The sequence below is a fragment of the Rattus rattus genome, chromosome 1, assembly GCF_011064425.1.
Source record: "Rattus rattus isolate New Zealand chromosome 1, Rrattus_CSIRO_v1, whole genome shotgun sequence".
NCBI classification, from domain to species: Eukaryota; Metazoa; Chordata; class Mammalia; order Rodentia; family Muridae; genus Rattus; species Rattus rattus.
Window position 1 is genome coordinate 32,011,293 of NC_046154.1, and position 15,501 is coordinate 32,026,793.

Consider the following 15,501-nt stretch of genomic DNA (forward strand, 5'->3'; position numbering starts at 1 on the left):
TTAACCATCTGTGAAAAGGATCTATATCCAGCTTCAGCAAGATTTCAAGTTCAAGGCCAGCCTAGACAATTTAATCCTATTATAAAGAAATGAAAGTTTTTGTTGTTCCGTTTCTTAGTTTTTTGTTTGTTGTTTTTTTCAATACAGGGTTTCTGTGCAATCCTGGCTGTACTGGAACTCAACTCTGTAGACCAACCTGGCCTTGAACTCAGAGATCTGCATGCATCTGCTTCCCAAGTACTGGGACTAAAGGTGTGCTCGAGAGACCAGCAAAGGTGTGTGGGGAACTGGGAGTGGCCAAATTCAAGCGTTCACACTGCAGAGCGCTTGCCTACTCTGCTTGAGACCTCCGCTTCATCCCCTGCTCCCAAGGCAAAGCTATCCCAAGGCTGGAGAGTGACCCTAGGTGCTAGTCAGCCTCAGAACTTCAGTTAAGAACCGGGGTCTGTGTGTCTTTCAAAGCCTGCTGTCTCCTCCACTTGACAGCTTCATGGCCTCAGGCGGCTGGACCTTGGCTTTCTCCAATGAAAACAGAACCATCGACCAGATAGACTCAATCCAGCATCTGCTGTGTGCGGTAAGCAGGACTGGGCCCCACGGCTCACACGCTCAGCTCTAGTCAAACTTCACATGCTGAGCAGAAGGAAAACATGACAGGACTGGGACTTCACTCAAGAATGTGTCTTTATTGAAGAATTTGTAAGAAAAAAGGACGGGCCCTCCATAAAAAGAGGAGATGCTGCCTCCAAACAGCAGGGAGGAATGAGACCTGGGCGGCTTCCCAGAAGCCGGTGTTTCCGGCATGACTGGCTTCCGTGGCCTGGCAAGACTACAGTGTGTCACTACAGCCAACAATTCTTCTCCACCCCTTCCCAGCGCTCTCCCTCCCCTCCACAACCCAAGACTCCCTGCAGCCATTTGCCAATGGCGTCACGAAGGCGCAGGAACAGATGTATCGGACTTGTCCCTTAATGGGGTCAAAGTGGGTTGGTTTTGCTTTGGAAAATTCACAGGAATGTAAAATGATTTGAGCTCTTTTAGTCCAACCAAGGGCAAGTGATCCTGCCTTCTGAAGGGGAACGGAACAAAGAACCCCCCTCTGAGGTACATACTTGTGGGGCAAACAGACTGTCAGCCTGCTCTTTATTAGCGTGGAGGATGGAAATACGGCTAGAAGAATATATAACACCAGTTTAAAAGTCACTGAGCTCCGGGGCAGAGGAGGCGAGCGCCTGCTGCTCTCATCCCTGCAGGCGCTCCTCTTGGCTGCCCAAGTCCTAGAGATGCTTACTCTTCTCCAGCTGGGAGATTGTCTTCAATCCGCCTGATGAACCTCATCCTGATTTCTGTCACACCATCTCCCTTCAGAGTGTCCTGGACAAACTTGGCCTCCACAGCCATCTGGACCTGAGGAATAGAATGGACAGATGCCAAACCACAGCCTCTGGGGAACCCCTCCATGGGCTAGATCAGAAATGCCCACGGGGAGAGAGAGAGGGGAGCAGGGGGGAGGGAGAGGGAAAGAAGGAGAGGGAGAGGGAGGGGGGGAGAGGGAGGGAGGGGGAGGGAGGGAGAGAAAGAGGGAGGGAGAGGGGGAGGGAGGGAGGGAGGGAGGGAGGGAGAGAGAGAGAGAGAGAGAGAGAGAGAGAGAGAGAGAGAGAGAGAGAGAGAGAGAGAGGGCCTCAATCCACTTAGACTGTGGTCCAGGTAACCAGTGTAGGACGGGCTGCTGTCCACTGTTCACAGGGAGCAGCACTGTCTCAGACATGTCAGGAAGGAGGGACTGTGACTAGGCAGAGGAGTCTGACTTGGATCTTGTCTCAGCAGCAGGATTCCCTTGGACAGTAAGAGGCTGGGTGAGCCAAAGCCCTTTTCTCTCCTCCATTCAGCCACACATTTACCACACTGCCAGCGAGCTCAGATGCCGTGGGAGGCAGAAAGCTCTACTCACCATCTCCAGGGCTCCCCGCAACACCCCACACAGGAGATTGGAGTAAATGAGGGCTGAGTGGTTATCGGGGAGCTCCACAAAGTCCACCAAGGGGTTATTTTCCAAGATGAGGGAGAACTCATCTCCAGCTGGGCTCCAGTTGGTGATGCTTGGAGTGATGCCCAGGTACATCTTGAACGCCACCTGTCGGGGACACACAACAGTGCTATGGAGATCAGTGAGAACTATGCCATTGCGAAGGGCTCAGAGGACAAAACTGTGGCCTCCAGATCTTTAGAGATCTGGGAAAGAGCACCCATGAGGACTCCTCTTTCTCCTTCAGGCACCACACAACTAAGCACTAACTCACTGCCTGCCTGCCCCACTGGAGGGCAGCTGCCTTGAACTAAGTCTGACCCAGGAGGGTTATTTTTGCTTTACTTTTTTCTGAAGCTCGGGCTGCCTGCACTGGCCGTGACATTACAGCAACTGTCCTACCACTGTCTTCCGAGTGCTGGAATTGTAGGTCTGAGCCTCGACTGCCCAAAATGCGAACTCTCAAACCTCTGCTACAGCACTCTGCTACACGTTCAAGGGGGACGAAATTGGGCTTTACTTTCACTGGGGCAGACACGCCCGCTAGCTTTGTCTGTCTGTAGGTAGGACCTTGCTATGTAGCCATGGCTGACTAGAATTCACAAATAGACTAGACTGACCACAGACTTGCTGGGACTCTGCAGTTTGCCTCCCAAGTGTGGGGACTGCAGCACACGCCATTACACTCAGCTACAGCGAGACCCTAACACACAAGAGCGAGCCCAGCCACTCTTGCCTGGGGGTTACTCCCAAACCACCGAGAAGGTTGCTTTGGTCCAAAGAGCTGCCTAATCTGTCTTTGGGGAGATTAAGGCAGACAGTGAAATTGGTCAGCAATTACAAACTTCAGGGGATCAGGTGCCCAGGTAAATGACCTTAGCAATGACATCAGCAGTTTCCCGAAAGTCATGACATCTTCCAACATTTGACCTCGCCAAAAAATCTTCAATCAGTCGGACTCCAATGTTATAGCCCCTTGGAAAGAAACCAGAGAAGAGGCCATTACAAGGTCAAAACATCTCATATCTAAACATGAGGTTGTTGTCAGCTAAAGGAGGAGATGGGGACAATACCCCCATAGCCTCCTAAGTGTACCCCAAATGTCAGCTTCACAGAACCGCACAGATGCAGTGTGCTGGGAGCCTGCTGCTCCTGCTGCCTCTTGTGAGAGAGGAGCTCACTCACATTCTGTCCAGCTGCTTATTCACGTCCTCGTCATTTTCATAGTCCTTGCACAGCTGGGTGACAAGTGCCCCATAGGTCAGCGTGAACAGCTCCGAACTCTGAAAGAGAGGCAGAAGGCAATTAGGACCAAGCAGCACAAAAGGTTCAGGGCAGGGGTTGGGGATTTAGCTCAGTGGTAGAGCGCTTGCCTAGCAACCGCAAGGCCCTGGGTTCGGTCCCCAGCTCTGGAAGAAAAAAAAGAAAAAAAAAAAGGTTCAGGGCAGGTCTGGATCAGCCTGGCTACAACCCCTGGGATTCCAGGAAGGCCACCTCACCCCCTGTGGAGCGGCAGGCAGGCAGGACTGCAGCCACACCCACTGTGAATTGGTCATAGAAGGCACATCAGGCACCTTGAAGTCATCTAAAGATGTCTGCGAAAGACAGCAGCGGCCTCTGCCTACCCAGTCACTGCCACAGCTGCCAGCTTGGGTCCTGCACTTGGAGTGGGAGGAACAGCCACTCACTGGGGTCAGTCGTGCCAGCTTCTGCTTCAGGGCAGCTGTGATCAGTGGCTTCCCCTAACCTCACAGAGGGGCCTGACATGGACTTAGGCTGTACTCCCAAGGCCTAGGATCTCTGTTGCTCATGGGAGGAGCTATCAACTGTGGGAGAACCTGGGTTGGCAGAGAAAGAAGATCCAGAGAGCCCATTACCCTAAGGGCAACTTCTCTTCAACGTCAACAATATGGGGGAAAAGAATTAATGATCCTTTTGACACATTGGTATTTGTCTGAAAAAAAAAATGGGTAAATCTAAGAATACAATATTGGGGGCAGGATAGTTCATTGGTTAAGGGTTCTTACTGCTTTTCCAGAGCACCTGAGTTTAGTTCCTAGAATTTCCAGGGAGTTAACGAGCCCCTGGCCTCAGCAGGCGCCTGTAGACACATGGTACACAGACTCATGCAGACCTTACACAGGACAGCAACACATACTCTTCAAAAATAAAGCAATAAAGATGGACGGTGGTGGCGCAGGCTTTAATCCCAGCACTTGGGAGGCAGAGGCAGGCAGTCTGAGGTCTATCTGGTCTGCAGAGCAAATTCCAGGGCAGCCAAGACTACAAAGAGAAACTGTCTTGGAAAACTAAAAAAAGGTAAAAATAATAAAAATTAAAAAATTTAATCACATTTGTGTGTGTGCACACACATGTCCATGAGGACATGTGTGCCAGGGTTGTGTATGGAGGTCAGAAGACAACTTTTTTTTTCCCAGAGCTGGGGACTTGTGCTTGCTAGGCAAGCGCTCTACCACTGAGCTAAATCCCCAACCCTGACAACTTTTTTTTTTTTAAGATTTATTTATCATGTTTAAGTACACTGTCACTGTTTTCAGACACACCAGAAGAGGGCATCAGATCCCATCACAGATGGTTGTGAGCCACCATGTGGTTGCTGGGATTTGAACTCAGGGCCTCTGGAAGAGCAGTCAGTGCTCTTAACCACTGAGCCATCTCCCCAGCCCCAGAAGACAACCTTTGAAAGTAAGTTCTTGCCTTCTACTATGTGGGTCCCAGAGATCAAACTCAAGCTGTCAGACTTAGCAGCAAGGGCCTCTACCCACTAATCCATCTTAGTAGCCAAGAACATGGATTTCATATACCTGGAACACAAGGATGCAAACTGGTTTCTATTACTGTGCTGCTCACACAGTAGGGTCAACTGAGGAGAGCCTCGACTGAGAAAGTGCCTCCCTCAGACTGTCTGTAGGTAAGCCTGTGGGGATGTTTTCTTGACCGATGACTTTTAACCTTTTAAGAGCATTTATGGGCTGGAGAGATGGCTCAGTGGTTAAGAGCACCCGACTACTCTTCCAGAGGTCCTGAGTTCAATTCCCAGCAACCACATGGTGGCGCACAACCATCTGTAATGAGATCCGATGCCCTCTTCTGGTGTGTGTGAAGACAGCTACAGTGTACTTATATATAATAAAGAAATAAAATCTTTAAGAGCATTTATATGTACGAGTAGCATGTGATGCCATGTGCATACCTGATGCCAATGGGGGCAAAAGAGGGCAAACGCTAACCCTGGAACTGGAGTTAGGGATGGCTGTGGGCCACTGTGGGAGCTAAAAGTAGAACCCAGGTCACACTGAGCTCTCTCTCCAGCGATGATTAATGATTGATGAGGGAGAGGCTAGCCTACTGTCAGTGGTGACACTGAGGAGGCCCTGGGCTGTATTGGAAGAGCAAGCCAGGAAACAGCATTTGCTCCTCCTTGGTCTGTGCCTCAGTTCCTGCCTCCATGTTCCTTCTCTTACTACCCTCAATGTTGGACTGTGATTGGATCACGCAAGCCAAACAGACCATTTCCTCCCCAAACTCATTTACTGAGGGTCTTCATCACGTCAGAACAGTGAGTTAGCTGTGGGAGTCAGGCCCCACTGTGACAGACCGACCATGTTAGAAACCACAGAGGTTTGTTGGGGGATGGGTTTGTGCTGTGTAAAGGCTGTCTTTGTATTATCCAAATGCTGCTTTCTGGACCGGAAGAGTGGATGCAGGACAGACTTAGTTAAAGGGTAAATTACTGAATCTACTCCTAGACCAAAAAACACTAATAAGCCAAATATTTTACACTTGGTATAGACTTTGTATATTGATACAGATTTAAGGTTATATCTTGTTACAACACACTGTTTATATATGTTTCCACTCTTGTTTTGGGAATTTACCTATTTCTTAAAAATGCAAATGTTAAGGGGTTGGGATTTAGCTCAGTGGTAGAGCGCTTGCCTAGGAAGCATAAAGGCCCTGGGTTCGGTCCCCAGCTCCGAAAAAAAAAAAATGAAAAAAAATGCAATGTTAAATTCTAATCCTTTTGAAAGCTACTTTACAAACTGTTTAACATAAATAAGAAATGCAAGTCAATCAAACTTATGGTCATGTTAGGTACTAGTTTAGTTAATTACAGAAACTAGCATCATTTAACTTGCAATAGATGTTTTCAAACTTAACCAGCTGGTTAGAAACAAACAATTCAGACATATCACAGACAGATAGATGTTCTTCCAAAGCCTCAGAGACCTACAGAATATAGCATTTAAAGATGTTTTAATAAAAGGCTTTTCATGACAGTGACGTCTGCCCCTGGCAGTACCCCGACACTACTTCTAAGAAGATGAGGAGCATTGAAGAACCTCCTTATGAGTTTGCTAGCCACTGAGCAAGACTGCCCTTGCTTCAACTGCACACAGAATGCTGTCCAAACTGGACAAACAGAGTGCAGGGAAGCTGGCTGCTGAACTTTGCAAGGACAAGGTGGGCAAATCCTTCAATATTCCTGCTTCACAAAAAAGTCTTTTATATTCCGGGCCAGAAGGCCGAAGATAGATGCTCCAATGACAAAAAAAAGTAGGTGACTGTCCAGGCAGCCAGCTCCCCTGTCATTTCTGTAGTTTATAAGCTGCTTGCCTGTACTTCCTGCGTACTCAGGGAATAGTTACTCTTTCTCAGGTCTCTGATGGAGTTGAAGACTAGACAGTTATAGTAGTTATAGTCTCACAATTAGCCTTAAATTGTTTTGGATTTGAGAAAATGTTTTAAGGTCTAAGAAGCTATTCTTAGATTTATACATACAAGTTTTGATAGAAAATGTTTTAAGTTCAGAACTCTAAGCTCACCAAGATAGGATAGATAATCGAGTACTCTTTCTTTTTTTTTTTTTTTTTTTTTTTTTTTTGGTTCTTTTTTCCGGAGCTGGGGACCGAACCCAGGGCCTTGCGCTTCCTAGGCAAGCGCTCTACCACTGAGCTAAATCCCCAACCCTCGAGTACTCTTTCTAAGGTTACCAAATACAAATGGACTAGACGTTCTGAATGTAATTTTACTCGACAGGTTTTCATGATTGTTACTATTGTATATAGTTGATCAGTATAAGAGATCATTGGATTAAAAGGAGGATGTGTTGGGGATGGTTTGTGCACCGTGTAAAGGCGGTCTGTGCATTATCCAAAAGCTGCTTTCTGGATGGAGCCTGAGGACAGGGCAGACTCTGACATTGTTATTTAGCAGCGCCTGTCTCAGAGTTATATACAAATTCTTCTCTCTCCCAGTTGGTTTACTAAAGAGCTGATCAGCCAATTAGCTGAGCAGAAAAGAAAAGAACAGACTTCCAATTCCAGTGAGGGGGTTCCAGAGAGACCACAGAAGTAGAGAAAGACCACGAGAAGGAGGTGTGGAGAGACCGTGTGAGGGGACCAGGATTCCCCACGAGATCACAATGAGAGAGCAGCCACGGGGACACACATGGACCAGACTGAGCCAGGGCAAGACTCGGGTTGAAGAGAAAGGACCACACGGCTGGGAAAGGGGCAGCCTTACAGACTTAGAACAGCTCAGACCTGTCCAGCTTAGTGCTTGCAGCTTGTTAATAAAAACGACAGGTCTCAGGGGTTGGGGATTTAGCTCAGTGAAGTAGAGCGCTTGCCTAGCAAGCTCAAGGCCCTGGGTTTGGTCCCCAGCTCCAGGGAAAAACAAAAAACAAAAAACAAAAAAGGACAGGTCTCTTTGTCTCTATTCAGAAGCTAAAATGGGCCATTTCTGAGGGAATCCACTGGACTGAATGTGCTGTTAACATGTTTGTCTCTGAGGGCTGGGGATGTACCTCAGTGGCAGAGAACCCACCTGGCGTGCCCAGCGCCCTGGGTTTGATCCTCAGCACCAGAAAACATTCCTCAGTCTAACTCCAGTGGCGTCTTTTCTACTGCCACAGACTTGGTATTTTTATTCTTGGTCTTAGTACCTGCAGTTTCTTTCACTTCTGTTTCATGTAACTGCAGAGTGTGTGAGTGTGTGTGTGTTTTACATTTATTTGTTTATTTATTTAGTTTATGTGCACACGCATGTGCCATGGTGCCTGTTGTGAGAGTCAGAATATAGTTTGCAGGATTCATTCTCTCCCTCCATCATGTGGAGCCAAAGGATCAAACCCAGATCATCGGGCTTATTGGCAAGGGTGTTTACCCTCTGGGCCATCTTGCTGACCCCATTTTTCTATTTTTATTGTGTGTGCATGTGTTGCTATGGAACAAACTCAGTACTCTATGGACTGCAGTAAAGTACCCAGTCCTGGCAGGATATTCTCTCTCTCCCCCTCCCTCCCTAAATTATGTGTATGTGTGTCTGTCTTTGGTGGATATGTCTATGTGAGTTGAGTGTAGGTGCCCAAGGAGGCCAGAGGTCTTGGATTCCCCTGGAGCTGGAGTTACAGGTGTTGTGAGTCATGGATCAAGACTGCCTTGGAGGGGTTGGGGATTTAGCTCAGTGATAGAGCGCTTGCCTCGCAAGCGCGAGGCCCTGGGTTCGGTCCCCAGCTCCTAAAAAAAAAAAAAAAAAAAAGACTGCCTTGGAGCTACTCCCTCTACTCCCTGCCATTGAATAGAGGCTTGTGCAAGATTTCCAAGAAAAAAAAAAAAACAAAAAAACTAAAGCATTAAGGCCTAGGACCTTACAACCCTGTGTTCTCCCACATCACATGCCTTGTGGTGGGGTCACTGCAAGAACAATGCTCTCTTTTTCTTTCTTTCTTTTTTTTTCCTAGATGGTCTCATTGTGCAATCCTGGCTGACCTGAAATTTGTTCTGTAGATCAGACACGCCATGAAGTCACAGAGAGCCACCTCTTCTGCCTCCTAAGTGCTAGGATTAAAAGGATCCCCCACCATGCCTCACCAGAACAGGACGCTTCTTTATCTCATTTCGTAGCCCATAAGAACTCAGTAAACCACAGGCAGGCATCAATCCAGAAGAGACACTAAGACTGGATTGAGGAGTGATCAGCTCAAGGTTAAACAACTAAGACCTGAAAAAGTACTCTGGGGGGGACAAAACCCAAATGTTTCCCAGGCAATGCTCAGCGTGTCCACTCTACCCCACAACTGCAATATTAATAAGCCCCCTCAATTAAAACAAATCTTCGCTGCACTAGAGTCAAAGAAAATCAATGCTGGGAGCAGGAAGCTCTCTGAACGCAACTAAAACAGTCAGACCTGGGTATCTCCAAGAGACCATTTGCCAGATACGCCAACTGAAAGGAGGCTATTAAGGAGGGAACCATTCTTTAGTAAAGTCAGGGGTTTGGCACTGGAACGGCCTGAGCATGAATGGATGGAGACAATCCAGCAGTTACCAGTCGGGGAAGCTGGCACGAGAGCGTTAAGTCAGGAGAGTTTTCCTTCCATTATTAATGAGTCCTTGGATGAAGATTCCAGGAGCTTCCGCCCACATGACTGCCAAATTATATGCAAATCACAATGTTAGCAGCTCCTTGCACGTGCAGCCCCCAGGGCACCAGTAAGAAAAGGCAGGGTCCTGGACAACTGTGCTCAGTGCCACAAAACAGACATGCCTGGAACCTGGGAATGGGGTTCCTGACTCAGGTTCTCCACATGTTCTATTAATACACAAGACTGTCTCCAGCCTGTTGTGAACCCAGCCTCTTTAGAACAATTTGAATATATAACTTAAAAGTCTTCATACTTTTAAAACAGAATTAGTGTGTGGCTGGAGAGATGGTTCAGTGGTTAAGAACACTGGCGGCTATTCCAGAGGCCCTGGGTTCGATTCCCACATGAAGGCTTGAAGGCTTACAACTGTCTGTAACTCCAGTCCCAGGGTTCCAATGCCCTCTTCTGGCCTCCTCCAGATACACACACAGTATGCAGACAAACATGCTGGCAAAACACTCACACACACATGAAATAAATAAAAGTGGAGCTATGAGGTAGGAAAAACAAAGAACAAATGTCAGGAAGGCTCACTGATATTGTACCTGAATGTAGGGAAAGATTAATAATGCTCCTAAGGAGGCCGGCTGACAGTGTTACCAGTACGCTGCCAGCTTGACATACATTTTCAATTACTCCTCCACAGCCCTACAATGTCATATCTACTGCCACTACCTTACTAAGGTCAAGAAAATTTCAACAGATGCTGAGGCTGGCTGGTGTTTGGAACAATGGAGAAACTGAAGATGGGGCTCGGTGGTAGCCACTAGCCCAGCACGTGCCTAGGCCCTAAGTTCAATCCCCAGCAATGAGGGGAGGAAGGGTGTCAGCAAAGAAGCAATAAAACAGGCCCCAGTCCCAGTCAGTACAATATCCCTGTTGTTGGGAACAGGTACAGTCAAGGACTCCATCTCTGCGTTTACCACAGCATATAGGCTAGAACTCCAGGGAGCTCTGCACATAGCTGGGGCTCAGGTAGAGTGTGTTGGACAGATGGACTGCTTAGATTGGCAGGAACTAAAAAAAATAGGCATCAGATAACCTGGGTGCATTGACCCTTTAGGTCTTGGAAGGTTTATGTGAAATGCAGTAATTGTGTGCTCAAGGCTGGGCTACCTGGAAGAGGGCCACTAGAGGGCATTGTTCCCAAACAGCGGAAGGGGACACGTCAGAGCAGGCACTGGCTCAGGAGGCAGAGGTGCCCATGTTGCTATGCTTGATAACCTAGGTTAGATCCCAGGACCCACATGGTGGGAAGAGTGAACGGACCCCTCCAAGTTGTCCTCTGACTTCCACAAATACTGTGGTGTATCTTCCCTGTACTAGCTAGTTTTCTATCAACTTGATACAAGCTGGGGTCTTCTTAAAGGAAGGAATCTTAGTTGGGAAAATGGCTCCATAAGACTGTAGGGCATTTTCTTGACTAATGACTGGTGGAGGGCCCAGCCCGTTGTAGGGGATGCCAGTCCTCGGCCGGTTCTATAAGATGCAGGCTTTGCAAGACACGATGAGCAAGCCAGTAAGTAGCATCCCTCCATGACCTCTGTATCAGTACCTGCTTCCGGGTCCCTGTCCTGCTGGAGTTCCTGCCCACAGTTCTTTTGATGATGAACTGAGAATGAAATAAACCTGTCCTCCCCAAGTTGCTTTTGGTCATGGTGTCTCATCACAGCAACAGTAACCTAACTAAGATATCTCACCCCAATAAATAAGTAAATCTATGTAAGGAGAAAAGGTAATAGCTGGGCATGCCTGTAACCCCAGCACTGGGGAAACAGAGGAGAAATAGGAGTTGGAAGTGAGCCTCGGATAATTAGAAAAACCTTGTCTCAAACACACAGAGGTGACCACAGGGAGAACGATATGGCAAGCCCAGAGTAGTGTCAGCAGGAACTGAGTAAGAAATGCAGCCCCTAATTTCATTCACTCAACAGACAGACTGTCCGGTGGCAGGCATTGTTCTAGACGCTAGGACTGGAGGGCTGGAAGGGACAAACCCTCGCCCCGCATGAGTTCCATTCTCATAGGGCTGACTAAACAAAATTAGCTTGGGAGTTGTGGGGAGCATGCCCTTAGTCTAAGATTTGGGGTAGAGACAGGTGGATCTCTGAGTTCAAGGCCTGCCTGGTCTATACGGTCAGGGTTACACAGAGAAACCCTGTCTTGAAAACTGGAGCCCTCCCCCATTCAAAAGGAAACACATAATTTATAATGAGGTATTTAAAATGAAGAAGACAGGGGTTGGGGATTTAGCTCAGTGGTAGAGCGCTTGCCTAGCAAGCGCAAGGCCCTGGGTTCGATCCCCAGCTCCGAAAAAAAGAAAATAAATAAATAAAATGAAGAAGACAGGGGTTGGGGATTTAGCTCAGTGGTAGAGCGCTTGCCTAGCAAGCGCAAGGCCCTGGGTTCGATCCCCAGCTCCGAAAAAAAGAAAATAAATAAATAAAATGAAGAAGACAGGGGTTGGGGATTTAGCTCAGCAGTAGAGCGCTTGCCTAGCGAGCGCAAGGCCCTGGGTTCGGTCCCCAGCTCCAAAAAAAAAAGAAAAAGAAAAAAAAAATGAAGAAGACAGTGATATGCAGAACCAGTCAGTTGTCCAGGGAAGGCCTCTCGCAGGGCGTAAGATCTGAGCACGTGTGAATGAAGGCGTGCACTGCATGAGGACCTAGGGGAAGGCTCTTCCAGTCAGAGACAGCAGCGGCTGTAGCTCTGAGAGCAGGAGCTTCTGGCCTTCCTAGTTACCACACAAGAATACTAGAAGGGGTGACTGCAGGTTCATACCCAAGGGATGCTACAGACTTCAATACTGGCGCTAGATAGATGGTTCAGAAGTTAAGAATCCTTACTGCTCTTGCAGAGAACCCAGGTTTGGTTCCCAGCACCGCCATCAGGCGACTCATAAGTTCCTGTCATGGAAGGGGATCCAATACATCCTTGGCCCCAAGGGCACCTGCACTCACGTGATGTACATAAATTCATGCGCGCGCGCGCACACACACACGCACACAAGCACGCACACACACACTAATACATCTTAGACAAGAACAAACAAAATATAATACTTCAAAACGGCCAGGTATGATGGTGCACTGCTTTCTTTCTTTTTCTTTTTTTTCTCGGAGCTGGGGACCGAACCCAGGGCCTTGTGCTTACTAGGCAAGCGCTCTACCGCTGAGCTAAATCCCCAACCCCGGTGCACTGCTTTCATCCCAGCACTTGGGAGGCAGAGACAGGGGGATCTCTGGTTTCCAGGTTAGCCTGGTCTACAGAGCAAGGTCAGTCAGGGCAATGTAGAGAGACCTTGGCTCACACAAACAACATCAATACTGATTCCAGGAGAAATCAAACAAATACTGATAATAGGAAACAAAGCCTAAGGAATAGGTGTCTACTCCTATCACCAAGGAAACACCATCCCCTTAAAGTTAACACTCTTTCCTCTAATCTTGGGTACCACTGCCCCCATTTCGTAGCTAAAGAAACTTATAATCACTTGAAAATGCCAAGGAGCATGTATTTTCTTCTAGATAACGTTTTCTAGCACAACATTCTCAACTATTGTTATTTCTTCCAGAAATCTCCCCCATCATGGGTATGGGTGTGTGTGTGTGTGTGTGTGTGTGTGTGTGTGTGTGTGTGTGTGTGTGTGTGTGTGTGTGTGTGTGGTGTGTACTATGCATGTCTCAGTCACATCTCCAGTCCCCCAAAAGTAGTTCCTGTCATCCCCAGAGTATGTTGAGGCCCACAAATCCCTGGAAAATGCAAACCGATGTATGTGTATGATGTAGGTATTTTGCATTTTGTGTTTGTGGTGCTGGATCAAACCCAACTTTGGTTACTAAGTTTGTGAGTTTGTGTTTGTGTATTTTAATATTTGTGTAGAGATGAATCATTGCTGTCATCAGTGTCTTAAAAGTAGTCTGAGAGAAAAGGATTATTAAGAACTAGCCTGGAGGGGTTGGGGATTTAGCTCAGTGGTAGAGCGCTTGCCTAGCAAGCGCAAGGCCCTGGGTTTGGTCCCCAGCTCTGAAAAAAAAAAAAAAAAAAAAAAGAAAAAAGAACTAGCCTGGAACAACAGGGTTTCCATTTATGCTGCCTCTTCCTGGTATAAGACACAAAGGTGAGGAAAGTCTTATCATCCTGTCCAGAGTCGAGTACATAGGTTTCCAGATCTAGTCAGAGCCCAACCTCAGATTGGTCCGCTTGGTGTTTGGTCACGTCTGAATTCAGAGTATTCTGCATACGCGTTCTGCCACTGAGTGACATCCCCAACCTGAGGCACAGCCACCCCCCACCCCACCCCACCCCACACACTCTCTGTGTTAAAAATTGTTTCAAGTAGCCCAGGTTGGCCTCTATTTAATCACGAGCCAAGGACAAACATTAATTCCTGACCCTTCTTCTCTACCACCAAGGGCTGGGATTACAGGCGTGCATGACCTAGTTTATATGGTACTGGGAATTAAACTCAGGGTCCTGTGCATGCTAGGCAGACACTCTACCAACCTGAGCTACATCTCCACTCCAGATGTTCAGTTTTAAGTTTCTAAACAAAGGCATAAAGCATGGGTATTCTGCAAAAGAATATACTAAAGGAAAAAACAAAACAAAAAAACAAAAACAAAACAAACAAACAAACAAAAAAACCAAACAACAAAGAAGAAACACCTGACAAGAAAGCCTCTTTCCTTGGGATTTGGAGAAAACTGACATCGATCTGACTCTCCAGACCGACTACTCCCAGGTAAGGAAAGGAACCACAGTTACCCTCTCAACTATTATAAGGGCAACTGAGTACTTAGGCAGGCTCACTCCTTAATGTTAGATGGCAAGTTCCTTCTAACAGGACCACTATCCAAGTTAGTCTCACAATACTCACAATAGTCACTTGTCTGAAATATTCATTCTGGAAATGGAGAGAGGCATGGGTTCAAATCCTAACTCTTCCTAAGTGTAAATCTGGATCACATAAGCTTCGCTGAGCTGTAAAATGCCAAAACAGTATCCACCTTCTAATAATGACATAACGGAAGCAATAGCTTAGTACAAACACAGTAAGAGATCAGTAAATGGTTGTTACTATTACTGACTACCGTCACTATTATTGGTCTAGCACAGAGATGCACTTGACCTCGAGAGACCCGGGCGTAGTGGGGCGGGGGAGGCAACTCAGGGGTCCCTCAACCTGCCCCAGCGCCGGACGTCTAGGGACTGACCCACTTCTGGGACTTCCCCATCCCACAGCTCACAGCAGGACTCTTTTGACAATCACTTGGAGCGTCAGCACCAGGCCCCTTCCCAGGAAGCTTCAATTCCGCCCGGCCCGCCGGGTCACGCGCTCAGTTACCATTTTCTTGCTCTCGGTGCCACGGTTCGCCTGCCTCGACATGGTGCCCACCGCTCAGTGCTGCCTCACCTCACCTCCTCACAACCCAGATCCCAGACCCCGGGAGAAGCCGATTCAACCCAGCCGCGGCCCCACAGAGTCTAGGACTGACCGGCCCCACCTCGCTGCGCCTGCGCGGTGTGGCGCGAAGGACCACGGGTCTTGTGGTTCCGCCGACCAAAATCAGACTACAGCATCCGGTTGTTCCACCGGAAGTCCCACCCGTTGTTCAGCGAGAGCTGCAGGTCCGGAGTGCTTCGAGCGCCAGGCAGCTTTCACCATTCTGGCCGCTAGGTGGCATCCGCACCTTGTGGTAGTTCTATATTGTCCACAGACTGTCCTTATTTTCCTCCCCCACGACCTGTGATGCTCTGTGAAATTCTTCTCTCCCGGATTGGTATGGAAAATCCCCATTTAAAAAAAAACTTTTTAAAAAAATATTAATTTTTTAAATTTTATTTATGAGTACATTGTAGCTGTTTTCGGACTTAGACATACCAGAGAGGGCATCGGATCTCATTACAGATGGTTGTGAACCATCATGTGGTTGCTTGGAATTGAACTCAGGACCTCTGGAAGAGCAGTCAGTGTTCTTAACCACTGAGCCATCTCTCCAGCCTGAAAGTCCCTCTTTTGATC

At 47.7% G+C, this 15,501-nt stretch overlaps 1 protein-coding gene across 2 annotated transcripts; it reads right to left on the reverse strand.

Annotated features, from left to right (window-relative positions):
- Positions 1-666: 666 nt before the first annotated feature.
- Trappc3 (trafficking protein particle complex 3) lies at positions 667-15,004 on the reverse strand. 2 transcript variants are annotated; one of them, XM_032897969.1, is made up of 5 exons: positions 14,824-15,004; positions 3,212-3,309; positions 2,902-3,001; positions 1,952-2,134; positions 667-1,407 (listed from the first exon to the last, which is right to left on the reverse strand). In XM_032897969.1, the coding sequence occupies exons 1-5, from the start codon at positions 14,863-14,865 to the stop codon at positions 1,288-1,290; spliced, it is 543 nt and encodes a 180-aa protein (XP_032753860.1). In that variant the 5' UTR covers positions 14,866-15,004; the 3' UTR covers positions 667-1,287. The 2 variants fall into 2 exon arrangements, with proteins under 2 accessions (XP_032753860.1, XP_032753869.1); XM_032897978.1 differs by lacking the exon at positions 14,824-15,004 and adding an exon at positions 14,726-14,805.
- Between the last annotated feature and the right edge of the window lie 497 nt (positions 15,005-15,501).